Source organism: Ictalurus punctatus, chromosome 24 (assembly GCF_001660625.3).
Source record: "Ictalurus punctatus breed USDA103 chromosome 24, Coco_2.0, whole genome shotgun sequence".
Taxonomy (NCBI): domain Eukaryota; kingdom Metazoa; phylum Chordata; class Actinopteri; order Siluriformes; family Ictaluridae; genus Ictalurus; species Ictalurus punctatus.
In genome coordinates this window covers 8,744,337-8,764,334 of record NC_030439.2, presented here as the reverse complement: position 1 = coordinate 8,764,334, position 19,998 = coordinate 8,744,337, and the positions used below count along the sequence as shown (strand labels likewise).

General features: G+C 42.2%; 2 protein-coding genes across 2 annotated transcripts in view; both read left to right on the top strand.

Annotated features, from left to right (window-relative positions):
* Positions 1 to 240: 240 nt before the first annotated feature.
* kctd5a (potassium channel tetramerization domain containing 5a) lies at positions 241 to 10,985 on the top strand. Its single transcript, XM_017455157.3, has 6 exons — positions 241 to 548; positions 2,117 to 2,225; positions 2,371 to 2,462; positions 3,673 to 3,768; positions 7,013 to 7,138; positions 8,619 to 10,985. The coding sequence occupies exons 1-6, from the start codon at positions 324 to 326 to the stop codon at positions 8,646 to 8,648; spliced, it is 678 nt and encodes a 225-aa protein (XP_017310646.1). The 5' UTR covers positions 241 to 323; the 3' UTR covers positions 8,649 to 10,985.
* Positions 10,986 to 15,815: 4,830 nt separating this feature from the next.
* Positions 15,816 to 19,998, top strand: part of usp31 (ubiquitin specific peptidase 31) — a 29,111-nt gene continuing 24,928 nt past the window's right edge. The window contains 2 exon segments of the mRNA XM_017454788.3: positions 15,816 to 17,699; positions 19,507 to 19,638. Of these exon segments, the coding sequence (XP_017310277.1) occupies positions 17,178 to 17,699; positions 19,507 to 19,638 (654 nt within the window). The 5' untranslated portion in view covers positions 15,816 to 17,177.

Here is a 19,998-nt window from a genome sequence, read left to right as displayed (position 1 = left end):
GTTGTAATGTGTTGTATCATGGTGTGATGAATCGTTTTGTGGTGTGTTGTATCATGTTGTGTTGTATCGTGTTGTATTGTATCATGGTGTGATGAATCGTGTTGTAACTTGTGTTGTATCGTGTTGAGTGTAGTATCGTGTTGCGGTGAGACATCGTATTGTGGTTTGAGCCGGTTAATGCAACCTGGCAACCGTTGTCTCAGTGGGCGTGGCCGCGGCCGGATTGAAGCGGATCATTTCCGGCTTTTGAGCTCAGTTCCTGTAGCGGAGGAAGAGTAGCGCGGAGCAGAGCGGAGGGAGAAAGACAGAGAAGCGGAGGTGGCATGGCGGAGAAGAGCCCTGACCCGAGCGGCTCTGTGGCCCGGAGGTGTCCCGCCCTGTCTGCAGTTGACCGAATACACTCAACCATAAGTGCTTCGTTGTCTAAGTGGGTTCGCCTTAACGTCGGCGGCACGTATTTCCTCACCACCAGGCAGACCCTGTGCCGAGACCCCAAGTCGTTTCTGTACCGGCTGTGCCAGGCCGACCCCGACCTCGACTCCGACAAGGCGAGTTAACCGCTAGCTTTCCGCTCGATAGCTCACGCCACTGCTCTGAACAGAAAGAACAATACTCTTCATTTTTCATTTATCAGTTTTGTTAACAGTTTAACAGCTCGCTTTATTTGTTATTTTTATAACTTACAAGGACAAAATAAATACATTCCGGGACTGATGTGATGGCGATAACGGTGTGTGGAGAAATGTTAGCGGTTAGCTAGCGGTTAAACTCCAGCACCACTCAACAACGTCAACCGCGGATTTGATTAGCTGTTCATTCATGTCCGAGTTAAATAACCACACTTACTCCACATTATTATTATTATTATTATTATTATTATTATTATTATTACTGAAACTCGAAAACCCAGCGACATTTTAAACGCATGTAACTTTAGCCTGCTTGCTAACACTGGCGTTAATGAGTCAGTGACTAAGTGCTAACTTGTTTAGACTTGTTTAGTTCAATAAAAGTCTCATTTCTCTTCTTTCTTTTTTCCGACAGCGGTTTAAATTAAAACTTTGAAGCCTAGACATTCAGCAGCTTGCCTAGACTTTAGTCTGAATAGATTAGTTAGAACCAGCAAAGTTGTAAACTATTATTTATATAGACGTACGTCATTAAGGGTGCCATCGTTTTTTTTGTTTGTTTTTTTTTAATCATTACATGTAGATGTAACAGAAAATGTGTAAAATAAAATATAAATATTTAATCCGCGTGCTTAGTGAGAAAATGTATCAAGTCGCTGAGAAAACCCGTTTGGAAAACTGGCTTCCGGTCCGGAATACTTGTTTACGTCCGGATACGGTCCGGAAGTTTGTTTACGTTGTGGTGTCCCTCCTGTCAGTCAGTCATTTCATAAATTGTGGCCTAGCTTGGTCGGTTTAACAAAAAAAAATTCAAACTGTTTTCGTGTTTAAACGTTCAAATTAACAATTTATTAGTGTATTATTAATAAACAAGTCCTGTTTAACCAAGGTTTAAATACTTAAAAAGAACCGACAGTGTCTTCCTCCACTTTTTTTTTTTTTTTTTTTTCTGAGCTCGTCCATAACTCCATTATGGGGAATTTTTGTCTCGCGTAATGTCCAATGGTTGCACACTGCAAAATCTCACCGGGAAGCAGTACATGATCCGGGTATTCCTCACCTACTGAGAATTCGGACATACTGCCCCTCTGTACAGCGCTGTACAGCCCGCAGCTGTACGTTCACATGCGGTTTGAGACACTGCACTTGTTTGTTTTAGTGGCGCGAGATGGACACCGCTTATCGCTGAACTACACAAGTCAGGAGAGTGAAGAAGACTACGTTAGCACGTATTCAATTCAGTAAACCCGGCTTGTCTGAATTTGACTCGTGGCACTGTTTCCAAATCCGGCTCTGAAACGTGTAACGTTAAATTAAACAGAAGAGCAGATTGTTAGACGATTTTTTTTTTTTTCTTTCTCTCAGACCTGGAGTTATTCACGTGATCGCCAACCACCATGATTGAGTCAGGATGTAAAATGGCTTGTTCTAACCTTTTCAAGAAACCTCTTAAAATTTTCCTTTTTATCTTTCGATCCGAACTCTAGGATGAGACGGGCGCGTACCTGATCGACCGAGACCCCACGTACTTCGGCCCAGTCCTCAATTATCTGAGACACGGAAAGCTGGTGCTCAACCGAGGCCTCGCAGAGGAAGGTATGATGGGAATGCTCTGGTCTCCTGTCTGGACCTGCATGTTTGTTTGTTTTTTCCCTCCTGGGCTCTCAGTGAAGGCTTTCTGTTTATTTATTTGTTGCACATTGTGTCGATTGATTGTTAATGACCTCTTATTGTTGACTAGGTGTTCTGGAAGAGGCGGAGTTTTATAACATCACCTCGTTGATAAAACTAGTGAAAGACAAAATCAGGGAGCGGGACTGCAAAACGTCTCAGGTGAGTAAAGTGTGTGAGAACAGATGGGAATTGATTATGTTATAGAGTGGAAATTTCTGCTGTTAAGAGCGATCACCTCTCCAGTTATAACACGTTTTGACGGGTAACGCGGTTATTTAAAGTAAAGTAGATATTATCTCTAACTATTTGTTTTAGACGAGATTTTGTCCGTGTATGTTGATTGCTCTAGAGATAATGCTTGTATATACGGTAGAGCTCCTTTAAAGGTAAGAACGGGTGTGTCTCAATCAGCTCCTGAGTTCAGTAGTTCAGAGCACCGATCAGGGTGTCGGCCATTTTAAGGGCTGTCTCAATCCCAAAATCCTTCCAGTACGGTGGAACGTTCTCTCCTTTAAAAAAAAATCTTAAAAACCAGGGAGCATCGATGCTCACTATGTTCCCTTACTGGAAATGAGCATCATGTTTTCTGAAGCCTCTCAGCCCGGATGAACTCCTGGCCAACTTCGTCTACAAATGTACGCAGCTCGTTCTCGTCGTTGTGGCTTTTAGATTCTTCACACTGTAGCTGCGGTTTGTTTGAGCGAACAAATTTGAAGTGTTTAATGATTTTTAAAAATCCACTATCCAGCCTACGACTCAAATTTCTTTGACATACAATGTCAGAAAGACATCGGTCCTGCCCGATAGCGGTGACGTTTTACAACGCGAGTCCGTAGACGTAGTCCTCTTGCTGGAAGTCGAGTCATCAGTGTAGTGAACGATGAGTTCTGGGTTTTAGTCGAGTGCAGTGTTATACCACAGGTTTCTATTAAAGCACTCGTTCTAATACGTTGCGGTTTCTATAGCTTGTAGTGACAGTTTCTGAGAGATTTACGAAAGGAGTCTCCAGTGTCAGTGCAGCGTAACAGCGTGTAGGTTTCCAGGAGAAACGGCCGTTCATAGCGAATCATCCACAGACAACACTCGGTCTTTTTGAAGCGCTCGTGATTCTGATCTTATCGGTTGCGCTGGCTCGGTGTGTTCATGCCAGTCTGTTGAGCTCAGTGGGTCAGTTAGCGCAGTCCGCCCACCAAATTTAGCCTCCCGTAGGAGTAGCACTGGAATGCTAGCGTGCTGGGGCTGGAGGGAACGATTCAGCACCATCTGTCTACACATGAGTTCACCACCAAACACCACAGCCATGATTTTGGACCAGAGGTGCCATTCATCCTGACACGCGAGACTAATTCCGCTTTTTGTTTCTTTCCAGCTTCCTGTAAAGCACGTCTACCGAGTCCTCCAGTGCCAAGAGGAGGAACTCACTCAGATGGTCTCCACCATGTCGGACGGCTGGAAGTTTGAACAGGTAAGCGCAGGTGGTGGTGGTGGTAGGTCCGGGCGATATGACAAAAATATCGTATCATGATACTCGAGGACGATGCGTATCACGATATATAATTCAGCTACAAACAGTAGTAAAATAAAAAACTGAGGTTTTTTTTAATGCCTGCAAATTAGTGTTTGTGTTTTAAAAAAAAAACAAAAAAACCCCTTTAAACCTCCTGAAAGATCTGTAACCTGAGTGGGAAAAACCACACCTGTCAGCGAGGCATAAACGTGCCGGCGATCGAAACGAAAGAAACGATGACAGTGTATGAACAGTGTACATAAATGTGCTATTAACGTAAAGATGTTCATGTTTTTAAAGTAAACTGCTCTGGTTAGTCACATCAGTGTGTGCCAAATAATTATATTTTTAAATTTAATTTAGTGTAGACATGTAAGATAAAGCTATACTAATTAAAATAATCTAAAAGTTATGTAAGTGTTAAACATGACTAAAGATAAATGGTACAGAATCACAAACAAAAGCGTAAACATAGTTGTTGTTTTTTTTTCTTCTCTCTTTTCTTGGTTTAACTCTAATTTTGAAAAAGAAACTCGAGCCCAGTTCTCTGATTGCGGTCCAGTTTGCAGTCTCTTGACCTGCGATAGTTTCTAAACTGCCCTCTGTCTCCAGGTGTGGTATTTCTTCTGGAAGTGTGAAGTGAATGAGCAGCTGTTCGTTCAGGATCAGCAGATCGTCCGCCTGTAGCCGCGGCCTACAATCACGTCTTTCACCTCGCTTTGAACGTCTCATGTTTTGTTGTTTTTGTTTTTTTTTTCCTCCTCCTGCGTCAAATAAGGAATTTTGTCAGAAAATCACCAGGCTGTGTTTCGGTGTAGCAGTGCAGAGCACGATGGGTAATTAAACGGAAATGGCTGCTGGTTTAATAATGTTTATAATTCCGTGGGAGAATAAGAGTGCGCGATGGTTAGTGCAGGAGTAATTAATTCCTCTATCGACCGCTGCAGGGTTTCCCTCAGAACGACAAGTTAAATCCAAGTAATATTTATTAATATTGTACAAGTAAAAAAAGCAAAATCCATCAAAACCGTTCATACTGCAGCCTTTTATTGTGAGCTCATGAGTGGAAAGCGATGGAGTTACTCGTGGGTCGTGGCACTTGATAAGAGTTCACCGCCTGGGGGAGATAAAATGACGGTGTTGGACAAGGTCGTATTATCCGTATATGGGATTGGGCGAGTGATTAAGATAACGAATATACCTTTTAAATAAATATGTAAAGTGTGGTCACGCTACAGCACCACGCTCTGTTACTCCCAGCCTGGTGTTCGCTAGATACATTATTCTTCTCGTCTAAAGGCATCTTTATTTAGAACTCTTTAAAATTACTTCATCGATCTTTTTATTTATTTATTTATTTATTTTTTATGTGCAGTTGTGTGTAAGTGTTTGAATAAGCCAAACTGAACTTATTTCTTTTACGTATTTAGTAATGCTTTACATACGTGTGTGTGTTTGTGGATATATAATGCAAAGCACGTTCCCGGTACAGCTCATTTGCATTTTGCGACGCCCACAAAACTTGATAAAAGGTCAAATGCAGAGATCGCCTGGAGCATGAAATGACTAGTAAGGGTAAAGTGGAAGTTGTTTCGACTCACTTCTGTGTCAGTAAAAATATTTAAGTCTGTTTACGGCTCTGCGCTGACAGACCGACGCCCTCAGGAGCACGAGTAGGATACGAAGGTTTTTCTGCGTTTACAGGATTTTCATGAATATAAAAATCGGTGTGTAAGGCGCAGGGTGATGTGACGACATGATCTCGGTACTGTAATAAACCGTGTATACGATACCCATGATATCTCAGAAAAGGGTTTCATGAGAACTGGTTCTAAACTGATTTCTAAGCAGGAGCAGCTGATTTGATGTTAAAGTTCTGTACTGTTTTTTACGGTACAGAAAAAAAACTGTACTTTTTTTTTTTTTTTTTTTCCCCACATTGGCAGTTTGTGAGCAAATCAATTAGAGTTCGACAGATTTATTGTCTTTTTTCCCGGATTCATCAGTACCGATAAGTGACCACTGGAATTATCGTATATCGGCAAAAATCCACACCGATAGTGTTTTCTTTTTGCGGAGCAGCTGAGAAGTGTGTCCGCTGTCATTATACTGTGCGAGAGCGGCCTCTAGAGGTGAAATATAAACAATCACTTGATTAATTTTGTTGTCATTTGAAGTGTTTTTATTATTCATTTTCTGGGTTTTATTTATTATTTGGAGTGTTACTTTTCGTTTCAGTTTGGATGTATATCATTTATTTACTTGAATGTTTATTAATAGTTAGTATACATTAATATTTATATATTTATTTAGTTTAAAATAATACAGTACATTTTCATGGTACAGTTAGTACTGTTTAATTTTCTACTAAAGTTCAGCAGTATTCTATTTTGTTATATTTTCCTTCAGTATCGGGTTTTAAAAGCTATCGGTTGATTAATTGGCCAAATCAGTTATCGGTATCGATAAAATTCACAATCAATCGACGTCTAAAACTAACGCATGTCGTGAAGCGTGTTGTGTATTGTAGAAATGACTTCACTAATTGGGATATGAGACTCTTTGCCCAAATCTAGTCTGTGTGTAGGTTTCTGATCAGGACAGGACGAACATGGTCCATATGTATATGGACTCAAGGGCGAGTGGTTGGACGTAAGATTTGTGTAGAATTATTATTGTAACCAGCCGGTGAACTGATTTAGATTTTGGAAAAGATCCAAACGATGTCAAATGTGTGAAATAGTTTATTGACGATAGAAATGAAACTAGCCAATTAACTGTAGATATTTATCTAAAATACAGCAAAGCGTGACGACACCCACGGCTTCCGCTGTGTTAACGGTCTTCTGTAAATATAAATATATAAACAAACTGCTTTGCACTCGACGTTCTCCTTGTCGTTCGCTCCCGTTACTGCAGGATGAAACCCTCTGGTCTCCTACCCTGAGGGAGAAGGGCGAGCAGCTATGCCTCGCAGTCACTTTTGAACATTTAAATCAGATTAGTCTGGAGGTGTGCATCACGCCCCACTCAAACGCAAAACCTACCATTTGTTTGTCCACGTCGGAGTGGGATACAGAAGTATTCCGTTGGTTGATGAGACGTTCGTTTAGCTTGTTTCTTTATAAGATTGTCAGAAACCCGTGCGTTGTTCTCACTCATTAACGGGCTGTGCCGATCTAATTTATTTTTGTTCCTCCAGCTGGTCAGTATCGGCTCCTCATACAATTACGGAAACGAAGACCAGGCGGAGTTCCTCTGCGTCGTGTCCAAGGAGCTGCACAATCAGTCATACGGCACAAACAGTGAGCAGAGCGACAAGGCTAAGGTAAGCGTCACTGTAGCACGCTGCTACACACACCTGAGACGATTTGCCGATAGTATCGTGGCTCACTGGTGGATTCATCATGTAAGTCGTAAGATTTAGAAAACGAAACGGCGTGTTTATCACGGTGACGTCACTGTTCGACACGGCGCACACGAAGTTAAAATATTATTATTTACATTTTATAACGAGCTTAACCTTAACGAGTTAACTGTATTTATTAATTCAGTTAACAGCTAATTAATCACAAAGAAAAACTGACTGAATGCTAATCACAGCAGACTCGTAACCAGCTTCCGGTATTGTTTTCCGGCGTAACGATGAAACACGTTCATGACAGACATCGCATATATCTGGCCATGCCCCCTTTTTCCCTCCGAGATGAGATGCACGTTTAATCGAATTCTGAGTAAATCTTTCACATCGGTGTAATATTGTTCAGGGTACGTCTGAAGCGTGAGCAAGAACGTTTTCCCTCGTTGCATCCAGAACGTTCCGTCGTTTACAGACGAGCTCGCGTGCCGAAACGCTTTCAGACATGGTGCCTTATAATAAACACTCGTCCTCTGTGTTAAAGCTCTAAACGGCGAGTATCAACGCACACAAGCACGCGCGTGCTCCATGTTGACTGTTTAACAAATTCATTCAAGGAGAACTACAATCGTGATAGTGTTAATGTTGTATAAAGGGTGAGGATTTCAGCCTGAGGGATCGCTCGCGGTACTTCCTCTTCCTTCTAACACACTCCTGATGAACACACAGCTTTAGAAGAAACCCAGCTTTTATTTGCCATGTAATTCACTAAGTTCCTGTGTGGGTCAAGCGACAGCGCCTCCTAGAGGACGACACACTCACATGCTTAGTGCAAGTGTGAATACTTTCCACCTCCGTGCCCCACCTCCACTACCCCCGGATCTAGCCGCAAGAATGTTTTCAGCCCTTTTTTTTTCTTTTTCTTCAAAGTCCGAACTCAACATAAAAAAAATATACACTAAGTACGAACCATTTGTTCAAAAGTGTAAATTCTGCATGTGTATGGAGACTTTTGGGACACCCTGTAGAATTTTAAACTTTTTTAAGAAGCCCAGGTCACGTCTATTTATCTCGTTCTTTTTTTTTTTTTTTAAGTCTATGAATGTTCGACAGTTTCTCAGCAGTGCCATGAGACTTTCAGCTCATCCAGAAGACAGAGTTAGTGCTGGAAAACCTCAATATTTCAGCACTTCATCCAGCAGCAAGACCGTCTTGTCCCCGAAAACACCCTCGCAGCCATCGATTTCACTTCAACTCTCCTCTGCTCTGGCTCGTTCCATCCCATCGTTAATGTTTAATGCCATTCTCATTATACTTCATGTTCTTGGACAGAATAATTGAAGCATTTACGATTCAGTCGTACTTTAGTGCGCTTGCATTCGAATGCCTTTTTGTTTAGTTTTTGCGTTTTAAATTTATTTAACGTACGCTTTCTGTCTTACTTTAACAGATTCTTCAAGAACAAGGCTCTCGAATGTGACTGTGAAGCGAGCCGGGTCCTACACAGCATGACACGCACAGGATCAGGAGAAGAAAAACCGCAGAGACGGAAGAGAGGCTGTTCATATCGGAGGGGTTTTACTTTTAAAAAATATTATATAATTGCTTTATGTTCATAGAAGAAACAAATCAGGAATATGCATGTCAGTTTCAAGCATAAAAACAAAGGGCAGCGTTTATATCACGGTCCAGTTTCCTCAGGGTCTCAGCTCGACATTCTGAACACCAGTCATTACGTCATCCGCTCCAGTGAGCAGTTTCTTATTCCGAGACGAAATGATAAGTGTATGATTTAAAATTTTGTCACGGTGATAAATTCGCTGGTCAAAAAGTGTACAGTTACCGTGTTGTGCATTGGAGGTGTTACCATGGAGACCGATGCGTCGGTGTTCACCAGTGGTGTTTACTATATAAATGCTTACAAAAAAGACATTTTTTTAGCTTTCATTATGATTTACTTCAAGGTTACAGTAACAACCAACTGTTTGTTTTGTTTTTTTGTTTTTTTCCTGAAAGAAATACAATAGATGCAAATGTCGAAAGGCGGTGCTGAACTTCGTCTTCCAATGTTGGATTCGCTCCAAAAGTGTGTGTGTGTATGTATGTATATATATATATGTATATATATATATATATATATATATATATATATATATATATATATATATATATATATATATATATATATATATATATATATAATTTTAACTTTTTTAATTTTGATGAGAGCTTCTCTTTTTTTCCAGTTTACTTGCATAACTGCAAACTTACATTTATTGTGACCTTTTATTATTATTATTAAGTTATTTACCTTTATTTTTGTTGCTGTTTAAAAAGAAACTGCTTTATTATTATTGACGGTGACTGTTATTAGGTAGTATTTTTTATTTGAATTTTTTTTAATGTTTACTGACAGAAGACACTGTATAATTGTGTCTAAAGTATGATCACACTATGGGTGTATACAGTAGACGCAAAAGATGAAAAGGATTCTGTCGGCGCTATATAAAGATGCTTACGTGCTGTTTTTGGAAAAAAAAAAAAGTTTTTTATTGAAATGCATTATATTTCGTGTTGGGTTTTTTTGTTGTTGTTTTTTTTGGTTTTTTTTTGTTTTTTTAAAACGGTATCCATATACCCCTAACCGGCGCCACGGCGTAGTTCATCATCGTAACGAATCGTAACCTGAAAACTGTAGCAGTATGCAATCAAGGTTTTTTTTTTATTTATTTTTTTTTTAAATTATTTTTTAATTTTTTTTTTTTTACATTCATCTTAAGATTCGCAGTCGTTCGAGTCAGTCCTGTTTTTTTAAGTTTTAATATCGGTATGATGTTTTCTGATGCCGTTGCCTTTACGTAATACACGACCAACAAAATGTCTCAATTCCGTTGCGGTCTGGGACACGCGAGCGAACCGCTTTGCCGGGCTGCAAGTGTATCTGTATATAAATAAGTAAATAGACAGTCGTCACTAGTGCACGCTAACTTTCCCTACGTCTGTCTGTCTTTCACACGCAAAGGGCTTTTAAAATCAAGGAATAAATATGAGGTATAACGCTCGCATGAGGTCCAGGCGACCTTGATCTCGATCTCTCTCTGTACAGCCTGATCAAGGCTATGTTTACATGCCTAGTGTTTTTATAAATCAAAAAAAAAAAAAAAAAAAACTTGTTTTTGTCCTTTTACGTTTACATACACGGACACCGTGGCACCATAGCGCAGTTTGTCGGATTTCAATACTTCTGTTTACGTAACGTCCCGTTCTCGTACTAGTTACTGTCCTGCCTGTGTCTTGGCAATCAGAGAACCTTTTGGTCCTCACCAGTGGAGCGATGATTACAGCTCACTGTACCAGGGTCTTGTGATGCCTTCGTTCACCGAAGCTGGAAAGTGGCGCTGTACTTTTCTCCCGAATTTCCAGGGAGGTGTAGCCTTCCTCACACATGCACTCCGGCGCCTTGCTCCCTCTGCACGTCCACCCATGTTGGTTCCCCAGAAGTCTCCTCCTCCTCCTCCTCCTCCTTTTTTTGCGTGCAATCTGTAATTTTTTAAAAAACGAGCAGAAACAGGTGCAAAATGGCGTCTGCTCCACTTTGCCACTGCTGTTCCTATATTACTCTTCAAATGTTTTGTTTTTTTTTTGTATTCATATTTTTATGCTTAAAATTGTACTTGTTGTTTATTATTATTATTATTATTATTATTATTATTATTATTATTATTATATGTACTTGCAAGTTAACAACTTGGGGAAATGCATATGACGGTAATGTAGATCCAGGACTATCTTAATAAAAACCTTGTTGAATTGCAAACCTTTTGTGGCGCGTTTTAACACAAAGCTGTTACGTGTGACGAGATCAAGTCGTTCTCTGATTAGAATAGGGTTTAGGAAATGGGCTGAGATGGTCATGTGGTGAATTATAACTTGTGTCTTTTTGTCAATACAGCTGAAATGTTAACCAGCGTCCGCACGTCTTCCCAGAGATCTGTGTAGGACAGCAGAGGGCATGCTTAGACTACTTTTAGACTCTAGGCACTATGGGTTGTTATTATTATTATTATTATTATTATTATTATTATTATTATTATTACTACAGCTCTGAGAACTCATACTGCTATCAACTGTTTAATGAGCAACTCTTGCAGTTGTTTCTAAAGCAGATTTTAAAAGGAAAGAAAAACTTGTGAAAAACACTGCTAGTCAGTTTTGGTGGATATCCTACAGGCTTTAGGATCGTGTTCCAGGTCGATAGTCCACGAGACAACACAATGTTTATATCTTTATTTATTTAAAAAAAACAAAGTGCTAATTTAAGTACTCCATGAAAAGGTAGGTCTAGGGGGAGTTCATTCCAATACCTGAGCGCCCGAACAGAGAGAAACCTTGATGCACAGTATTCTTTATACCGTGTGAGATGATTGGACCGGTCGAGCGGTGCTGGAGGTTCTGAGGGAGTGGGACGTGATAAGTGCTTTTAAGGTAAGGTCCATTTCTGGCTTTGTAGGCAATCAGGAAGCCACTGGAGGGAGTATAGCCGTGCTCTGTTAGTGTGGGTCAAACCACAAAACAAGCCATTGGCTAAACGAAATGGTCCATAGACCTCTGAGACCGTGTATTAACTGTGTATTTGAGTGGACAACATTTGTCTCGTACCTCCAGGCCCACACCCACTGCGTGTGCGGAGTTTGCATGTTCTCCCTGTGTTTTGGGGGTTTCCTCAAGGTATTCTGCTTTAATCGAACAGTCCAAAGATGTGTTGTAGGCTGATTGACATTTCCAAATTGTCTGTAGTGTATGATTGGTTGGCAGACTGTCCAGGGTGTCCCCTGCCTTGTGCCCAGAGTTCCCCAGGATAGGCTCCAGGCTTCCCCGCGACCCAGTGGAGGATCAGCAGTATGGAAAACAGATAGCCGGAGATGGTACCATTGACACCCCTTGTGCAGAATTTAAGCCAGAGGGAGTTTTTCCTTGCCAGCCTTTCCTCTGGCTTGCTCATTAGGGATATATAAATGAAAATTTTTTATCCGGAATTGAAGTATTTCTGTAAAGCTGCTTTGTGCCCATGTCCATTGTCCCTGTACAACTAGAATTGAAGCCTAAAAAAATCAAAGTTAGTAGAATTGATTGAGTTTGCACAATAGGTTAAAACTTGTGCCAGACCATGCGCAGTAGATACAGTGGGTCCGCGTCTCGTCCACCCGTACCACTCGTTCTTCATGCTGGGAGCACGGATGCCGAGGTGTGTTCCCTGAACTTAATCTGGCTCAAACTACTGCGTTATTTATTAATATGTAAAACGATCAATTGTAGATATTACTGTACGTTCTGTGCAAATGTATCGTTTTCCTGTTGAGGCTCTTGACGTGTTCTGTAGCAAATCCACGTCTTATTCTGCGAGCAAACCAACATGCGGTGAATGCGGTGATGGCACAGACCGAGGCGTCGAACACTAGCTGGATTTCATAACTATTTACTGTCGACTGTATGACCTTAGCGGACACTTGATGTAGTTTGGTAAGGTTGGTCATTCACTCCAGCAGCAGAACACGTGGTGCATAAACCAGCCCTTCTCCATTCAGATGTGTAACTTACTGCAGGTGACGGAGGAAAACCGAAGCTCTGAAATCTTTTCCTGACAGAAAAATAACCAATATACTTGTGCAAAAATCTATAGGCGATTTATCATCTTGCTTATGAATGAAGTACTACCACTTTGAGCTAGCGTTCGATGCACCATCTTGAGTTCAGGTAATATCCCTCTGCGTGCGCGCTCCCAACGGAAAGAACGACTGATTACAGGTGGACGAGAGGCGACCCACTGTATCTACTCTGCATGGTCAATTCCACCAAATTTAGGCTCCAAAACTGCACAATGAGAGTCAACAGCACCATGTTGTCCACTCATATACTGAATGTACAGTCATTTCTTGAGACACAAATCTGTGAAAGGTACTGAAACTGCAGCTTTGAAGAACCCGGAGAGCACAGTGATGGCGTCCATCCTTCTTAAATGACCGCCATTCAGAACTTCTGAAGGATTTTTCTGAGAGCTGGTTGCCAAGACGTCTACAAGTCGTGTTTAGCCTTTAGAAGGCGAACCTGACAAGGGCGTCTCTGCAGTACTCCACCAAAACTGGCCATTTACGTTCGGAACCACGACCCGGTAAAAGGTGCACGACGGCTTGCTTGGAGGACTTCATGGTCGCTTTAGATAAGACTTTATGGTCTGATGAAAACAAGATTGACGATCTGATTGACGAGCAGTGAGGAAACCAGGCACCGCTTCTCACCAGGCCAGCTCCGTCGCTGTAGGGAAGCATCCTGCAGTGGGGATGGGTTTTTTTTTTTTTTTTTTTTCAGGTACAGATACTCAAAGGTTTGTACTTCACAGGTGGAAATGAAAGATGACCAAATGACCTCAAAGTGAAACACCACAGTGATTCCAAACACACAGCCAGAGCTAGTACTACTGTATAATTAGAAACAGCAGTAATATTAATAATGCACATTATACTGGAATATTAGAAATCACACAATTTCACGTGTAGTTTTGATTATTGTAGGATTAAAAAAACAAAACCCTTTAAACTGCTCCTCTAAGGTCTAAATACTATGTGCATGATTATTTTAATTACTCTCCTGCCATAACCTGTTTTTTTTTTTTCAACTGTTTATTATTTATTGCATGCCATTGCATTTCCGTTCCATTTACTTATCTGTAAGACGTGTGCTATGAACTGTCTCGCTGCACAAAAAGTCCATTCAACGTTCTCACGACGATTGATCTCCTTACACATTTCCAGTGTAAACATTTGGATGAGATAAACGGCGTGTGCCGTGTGAGAACCCCCTGCAGCTACCCCGCCTGGGCAATTTCCCCACTAGCCTTAAACATGCCGTGACTCATTTGTTGCCTTTTTTGTGGTGCACGAGTGTGTGAACTGCTCGGTGCTCAGCACGCTTTCGGGTTCTTTCTGCACTTTAGACCATAGCAACAAAGCAACCAATCGAGTGAAGAGCTCAATACTCTATTAGCAACGAGGAGTCTGGGTCTGAATTCGGAGGGGTAGCGTTTGGCAGAGATGCAGCGAGTCAGCGTTGCTGAGAGGAAGCTTCCCAAACAACAGATCCCACAGTATCTTAGCTCTCCATCAAATGCCAGGTGTCTGAGACAGAAACACACACACACACAGTATTATCGAAAGTGCTGTACAGATGAATTCAACACCACAGGACTATACGGCTTCGTAGGAGGAACTCCTTACAGTCTCCGGACTAGTTCAGAACATTTTGTTCCGGTTCACTAATCTGATTGGACGAGCTGCATTCCACTTAGTTCTCCCTGTGCTTTGGGGGTTTCCTCCAGATTCTCCGGTTTCCTCCAACAGTCCAAAGACATGCGTTGTAGGCTGATTGACTTTTCCAAATTGTCCGTAGTGTGTGAATGTGTGGGTGATTGTGCCCTGCGATGGATTGGTATCCCGTCCAGGGTGTGCCCCGCCTTGTGCCATGAGTTCCCTGGGATTGGCTCCAAGCTCCCTGCGACCCCATGTAGGATAAGCGGTACGGAAGATGGATAGATGGATGGATGGATGGTGTGTCACGAAGTGGTTCAGGAATTGCAGCCTCTCTGGCATCTCTTATTACGCTACTGCCCCAGCAGCTGACCTTGCTTTTCCATCGATCCTGCTGTCCTTGATGCTAGGCCAGATTTAATTTTTTCTGTCATGTGTGCAAACCACCGCAATCGATACTCCCCTTCCTCCTTTAAAACTGCATATTTGAAATGGAAGTACAGTATATCAACCGTATACAATATGTATACATATACCGTATAGCTGAAGATGTTTCTGCTTTGTGCTCCGAGGTTTGAAAGGAAATGTTGATTATGAGAGCACAGAATGCCAGCTTCGGTTCGGGGTGAAATAAAACGGGACACTAAACAATAACCAGGGAACATATTACTACTGCTACTACTACTACTAAAAATAATAATAATTATATAAGTGAGCCAATTCCTGTAGAACATGCCCAGGCAAACCCACAGATACTTTGGATCATGAGCAAGTTAAACATCATCCTACACTTCAGCCAAAAGTTTGTGGACACCTGACCATCACAGCCATAGATGCTCCTTGAACATCTCGTTCCAGATGTATTCGCTATTTCCTGTTATAATGCACACCACTCATCTGGGAAGGCTTTCCACTAGATGTTGGAGCATGGCTGTGGGGATTCGTGTTCATTCAGCTACAAGACATGAGCATTAGTGAGGTTGAGATCAGGGACTGATGTTGGGATGTCGAGGAGGCTCCAGTTCCAGTTCCAGTTCATCCCAAAGGTGTTCAGTGGGGTTGAGGTCAGGGCTCTATGCAGGACACTCGAGTTCTTCAACCTTCTTCCGATCTTCGTGGAGCTCGCTTTGTGCACAGGGGCATCTTCATATCACAGCATACAAGGACCTTGGTGTAGACAAAGGTGTAAAGAAGTACATATGGGGGTGTGATGGTCAGGGGGGTTAAGGAGGGGGGTTAAGGAGGGGGGTAAAGCAAAAAGCTGTATCAGGATAGGAGAACCCCACCATCAGGAAATACTGGCTTTACCTGCTCAGATTTGCCATGCCGTGACGTCATCAACCCCAACGCCCCAATGCAGTGTCAGTGATTTTACAGAGAGAGAGCAAGCGGCGCGAGCTCGACCTGCTCCACGGACTCACACTGACAACCAAACAACAACGAAACAACAACAACTAAACAACAACAGGTGTCTTTGTGGACGTTAGCGGACGCTGGAGCGGTGGTGGAGATGTTGCGGGTGCGCTGTCGGGGTAAATCGCAGTCGCAGGTCTCGCCTAGCATTAGCATTAGAGTTAGCGTTAGCGTTAGCATGGTACACTGACGGTGCATTGCTCTACCGCTAAATAAGTCATAACACGCCGGTGTTAGCATTTCTTAGATGCGGCTTGCAGTGCGTTGATGCCGTGATGCTAGCTAGCTAACGCTAAGTGAGGGATAAAGTTAATAATAGTGTTTTATTTCTGTGTATTAGGATGGAAAGTGACACTTAAAGGACAGGTCAGGACAGGACAGGACAGGCTGTACTCTCGGCTGTACTGCTGCAGTGCTTGTGCACTGTTAGCATTCATTTAGCTCCAAGCATTTAAAACGATAATGATCCAGTCTATCTAATGAACTTCAGTCTGTTCTGCTGTTTGTGTTTAGATAGACGAGGAGCTAATGAAAAGCGAGGCGCGCTCAGTGCTGAGGAGGATTTTAGTCAACATGCTAGCGACATGTTGTGTGTTTACATCTTCTCTCAGCGCGGTTCTGGACCAGGTTCTCACAGGTATGAGCGGAATATGGGCTGAGACAGAGCGAGCATCCGGGCTGGACATGAACAAACTGTGCTACAATGGCCATTTCCAAACACACTACCGCTGCGCTGTCCCTCCTAATCGTGTGTTTTACACCCAAACAGCTTTAAAGCTACAGTAGTGGATTATTTAACACCTAATTAAATTAAATTCCTTATTTGTTCAAACGAACTGGAAGATATGTAGGGGAAAACTATAGTGTGTGTCGTGGCCTTAGCGAAAATGTTTTAAGGTGCTGAGAAAACCCCTTTGGGAATCCGATTCGGGCTGGAAGGGTTGTTTATGTTTGGAAGTGCTTCCTGTCAATCAGTCCTATTACTGTTATAAACATTGTACTCTATTGGACGCTCTGGATCCTGGGGGCTGAGCTTCGTGAACATGGGCGGGAATCATTCAAGTGGAAAGACCTGATCTTGAAAAATAATTTTTTTTTTTTAAGACTAATCTTACTTAATGCACCTTTAAATCAATGTCGTAACCATGGTGAAGTGATTGATCAGCAGAGCTGCCACCATTAAACAGAATAAAATATTATGGCGGCTTGCAGACACTACTGAAAGGTTTGTTTGGGGTTCTTTACATTTTTAAAAAATTATTATTCCTTAATAATAATTGTGCAAGTCGTCCGCCATGTCGAGCAAAGCCTCGAGCAAAGAGAAGAAGTCCGGCCTCGGGAAGAAGCTGTTCCGCCGGGGCTCGGTGCGATCTGTAGGCAGTTTTATGAGCCGAGTGCTTAAGACCCTGTCCACTCTGTCACATTTCGGATCCGAACTTCAGCCGCCCGAAGGGGAGAAGGACGACGGAGGATTCGCGGCGTTCAAAAACGAAGGCAAGGGATCGGTGGCCTCGGATGACAGTGACTGCGGCAGCTTCCTCAGTCGGGACAAAGTGCCAGGAGTGGCCGGTCTGAAGAACCATGGTAACACGTGCTTCATGAACGCTGTCCTGCAGTGTCTGAGCAACACGGAGCTCTTCGCGGAGTATTTAGCACTCGAACAGTTTCGCGGACAAACCGAGGAGGAAGATAAGCCCAAGGCCAACGGGGTCCATCCTCCCAGGAAAGAGAAAGGAGAAGTGACGGAGCAGCTGGCTGGACTCGTCCGAGCTCTGTGGACATTCGAATACACTCCTCAGCAGAGCCGAGAGTTCAAGGTGAGTCAAGGGTTCGGGGTTATAATGTTATGCAGATTTAGGCCAAAAGTATGTGGACATCTAACTATCACACCCATGTGGTTCTTCACCAAACTGTTTCTACAAAGTTGGAAGCACACAATTAGATAGAATGTCTTTGAACGCTGTAGCGTTACAATTTCCCTTCACTGGAACTAAGAGGCCCAAACCTTTTCCAGCATGATGATTCCCCTGTGCACAAAGCGAGCTCCATGAAGACATGGTGTGTTAAGGTCGGAAGAAGGTGGAAGAACTCGAGTGTCCTGTAGAGAGCCCTGACCTCAACCCCACTGAACGCCTTTGGGATGAACTGGAAATGAACTCTCCTCACATCAACATCAGTGTCTGATTTCAACCTCGCTAATGCTCTTGTAGCTGAATGAACACAAATCCCCACAGCCACGCCCCAAAATCTAGTGGAAAGCCTTCCCAGAAGAGTGGAGCGCATTATAACAGCGAAAGGGGAATAAATCCGGAATGGGATGTTCAACAAGCACACATGTCTGTGATGGTGAGGTGTCCACAAACTTTTGGCTCATACAGTGTATCAGAAGACTATTTTGTAAATTGTTATTTGTGATTGATATTCTACAAAGCTGTGAAAAAGTCATTTTTTTTGACGCACGCAAAAAAACATACTGTTGTAGTGTAGCCAGATCTTTTCAGGGGAAAGTATCTAGAAATCACCAGACTAATTTGCATATTCATCTGTGATCAGTGATTGGTTGATGGGAACAATGGTGATCAGTGATTGGTCAGTAGGGTCAAAAGGCTGTGCGATTAATCGAATTTTCTATTTCGATTATGGCCTCCGACAATTATGAAAAAAAAAATCGAGATAAAACGATTCTGCAATGTTCTGGTTTTCTTTTTTAAAACCGCACAGCATTTTTCTTTACAGCGGTGCGCCCCTCCCTAAAAATCCGAACTCGCTCCCCGCCAGGCTGTGGCATTCTCAGTTCCGATCGAGCCGAGATGACAGAAAGAGAGCCTTTGGTCGACAAGAAAGATAAAACTGTTTCAGCCGTTTGGAAACAATTTGGTTTCAAGGAGTCTGACGTGGAACAAAAAGAAATAACATTTAGTTATCTTTGTATAGCTCATTTCCTCTCGCGTCATGGCAGCTAGTATAAATATGCTCATTTCCTTTCCAGAGGTCACGAATGGTGAGAAACTACAGGCTGATCTCAACCAGGAGACAGAATTTCATTGGCAAAGGAAGTTCAAAGCGATTTCTGGTGACGCGATTGGTCATTAGAAATAATGGTGATCAGGGATTGGTCATTACAAATAACGGTGATCAGGGATTGGTCATTACAAATAACGGTGATCAGGGATTGGTCATTACAAATAACGGTGATCAGGGATTGGTCATTACAAATAACGGTGATCAGGGATTGGTCATTACAAATAACAGTGATCAGGGATTGGTTGATGGGAACAAGGACCCAACACCAGTCAACCAATTCAATTAAAGTGACCAGTCAACTCTCTCTCTCTCTCTCTCTCTCTCTCTCTCTCTCTCTCTCTCTCTATTTCTCTCTCACTCTCTCTATTTCTGTCTCTCTCTCTATATATTTAATTCTGTCTCTCTCGGTCTCTCTGTCTATTTCTCTCTCTCTCTCCATCTCTATCTATCTCTATCTCTCTGTCTGTGTCTCTCTCTTTTATAACACAGCTTGTCATGTTACAGAGAAACCTGAAAGCGCAAACTAAATTGCTGGAATAAGCATTTCTGTCGTGCCGTCAGGTCTGACCCTGAGTAACGTGTCACATTTGTCTGGTACAGAACGCCGTGGCGAAGCGTGCCATGCAGTACAAGGGAAATGCTCAGCATGATGCTCAGGAGTTCCTTCTCTGGCTACTGGACCGTGTGCACGAAGACCTGAACAACATGGGCCATAACAGACCTTCTATAAAGGTAATTTGTGCTGGAATTTATTTCCGTGTGAAATGTGTTGACTAAAAGCCAAAAGATAAGAACTAGTATTGAAGGTGCTTTCACGCCTGCAGAGTGGATAAACGCCTCAATCTCTTTGTGTAGTTCGGTCCTGTTTTGACATGCCAGGTTGTGATGAAGTTGATCTCTTTATTCTGTTGTAATTGATGCATATGAAAACACTTTACGTTAATAAAAAAAATTGCACTACTACAGCACATAATGTTATTTATTGAAGCAAAAAGGTTATCCAATACCAGCTGGGCCGGTGTGAAAACGTATTTGCCCCGTAGTTACTAATTCCCCAAACATATGAAACTGCATTCATAATAGGTTTCAGTT

Bases quoted from the DNA above. Each gene is read 5' to 3' on its own strand.
- kctd5a (XM_017455157.3), top strand. From the start codon at position 324: ATGGCGGAGAAGAGCCCTGACCCGAGCGGCTCTGTGGCCCGGAGGTGT. The intron at 3,769-7,012 runs GTAAGCGCAGGT...TTGTTCCTCCAG, and splicing joins ACGGCTGGAAGTTTGAACAG to CTGGTCAGTATCGGCTCCTC. The intron at 7,139-8,618 runs GTAAGCGTCACT...TTACTTTAACAG, and splicing joins AGCAGAGCGACAAGGCTAAG to ATTCTTCAAGAACAAGGCTC.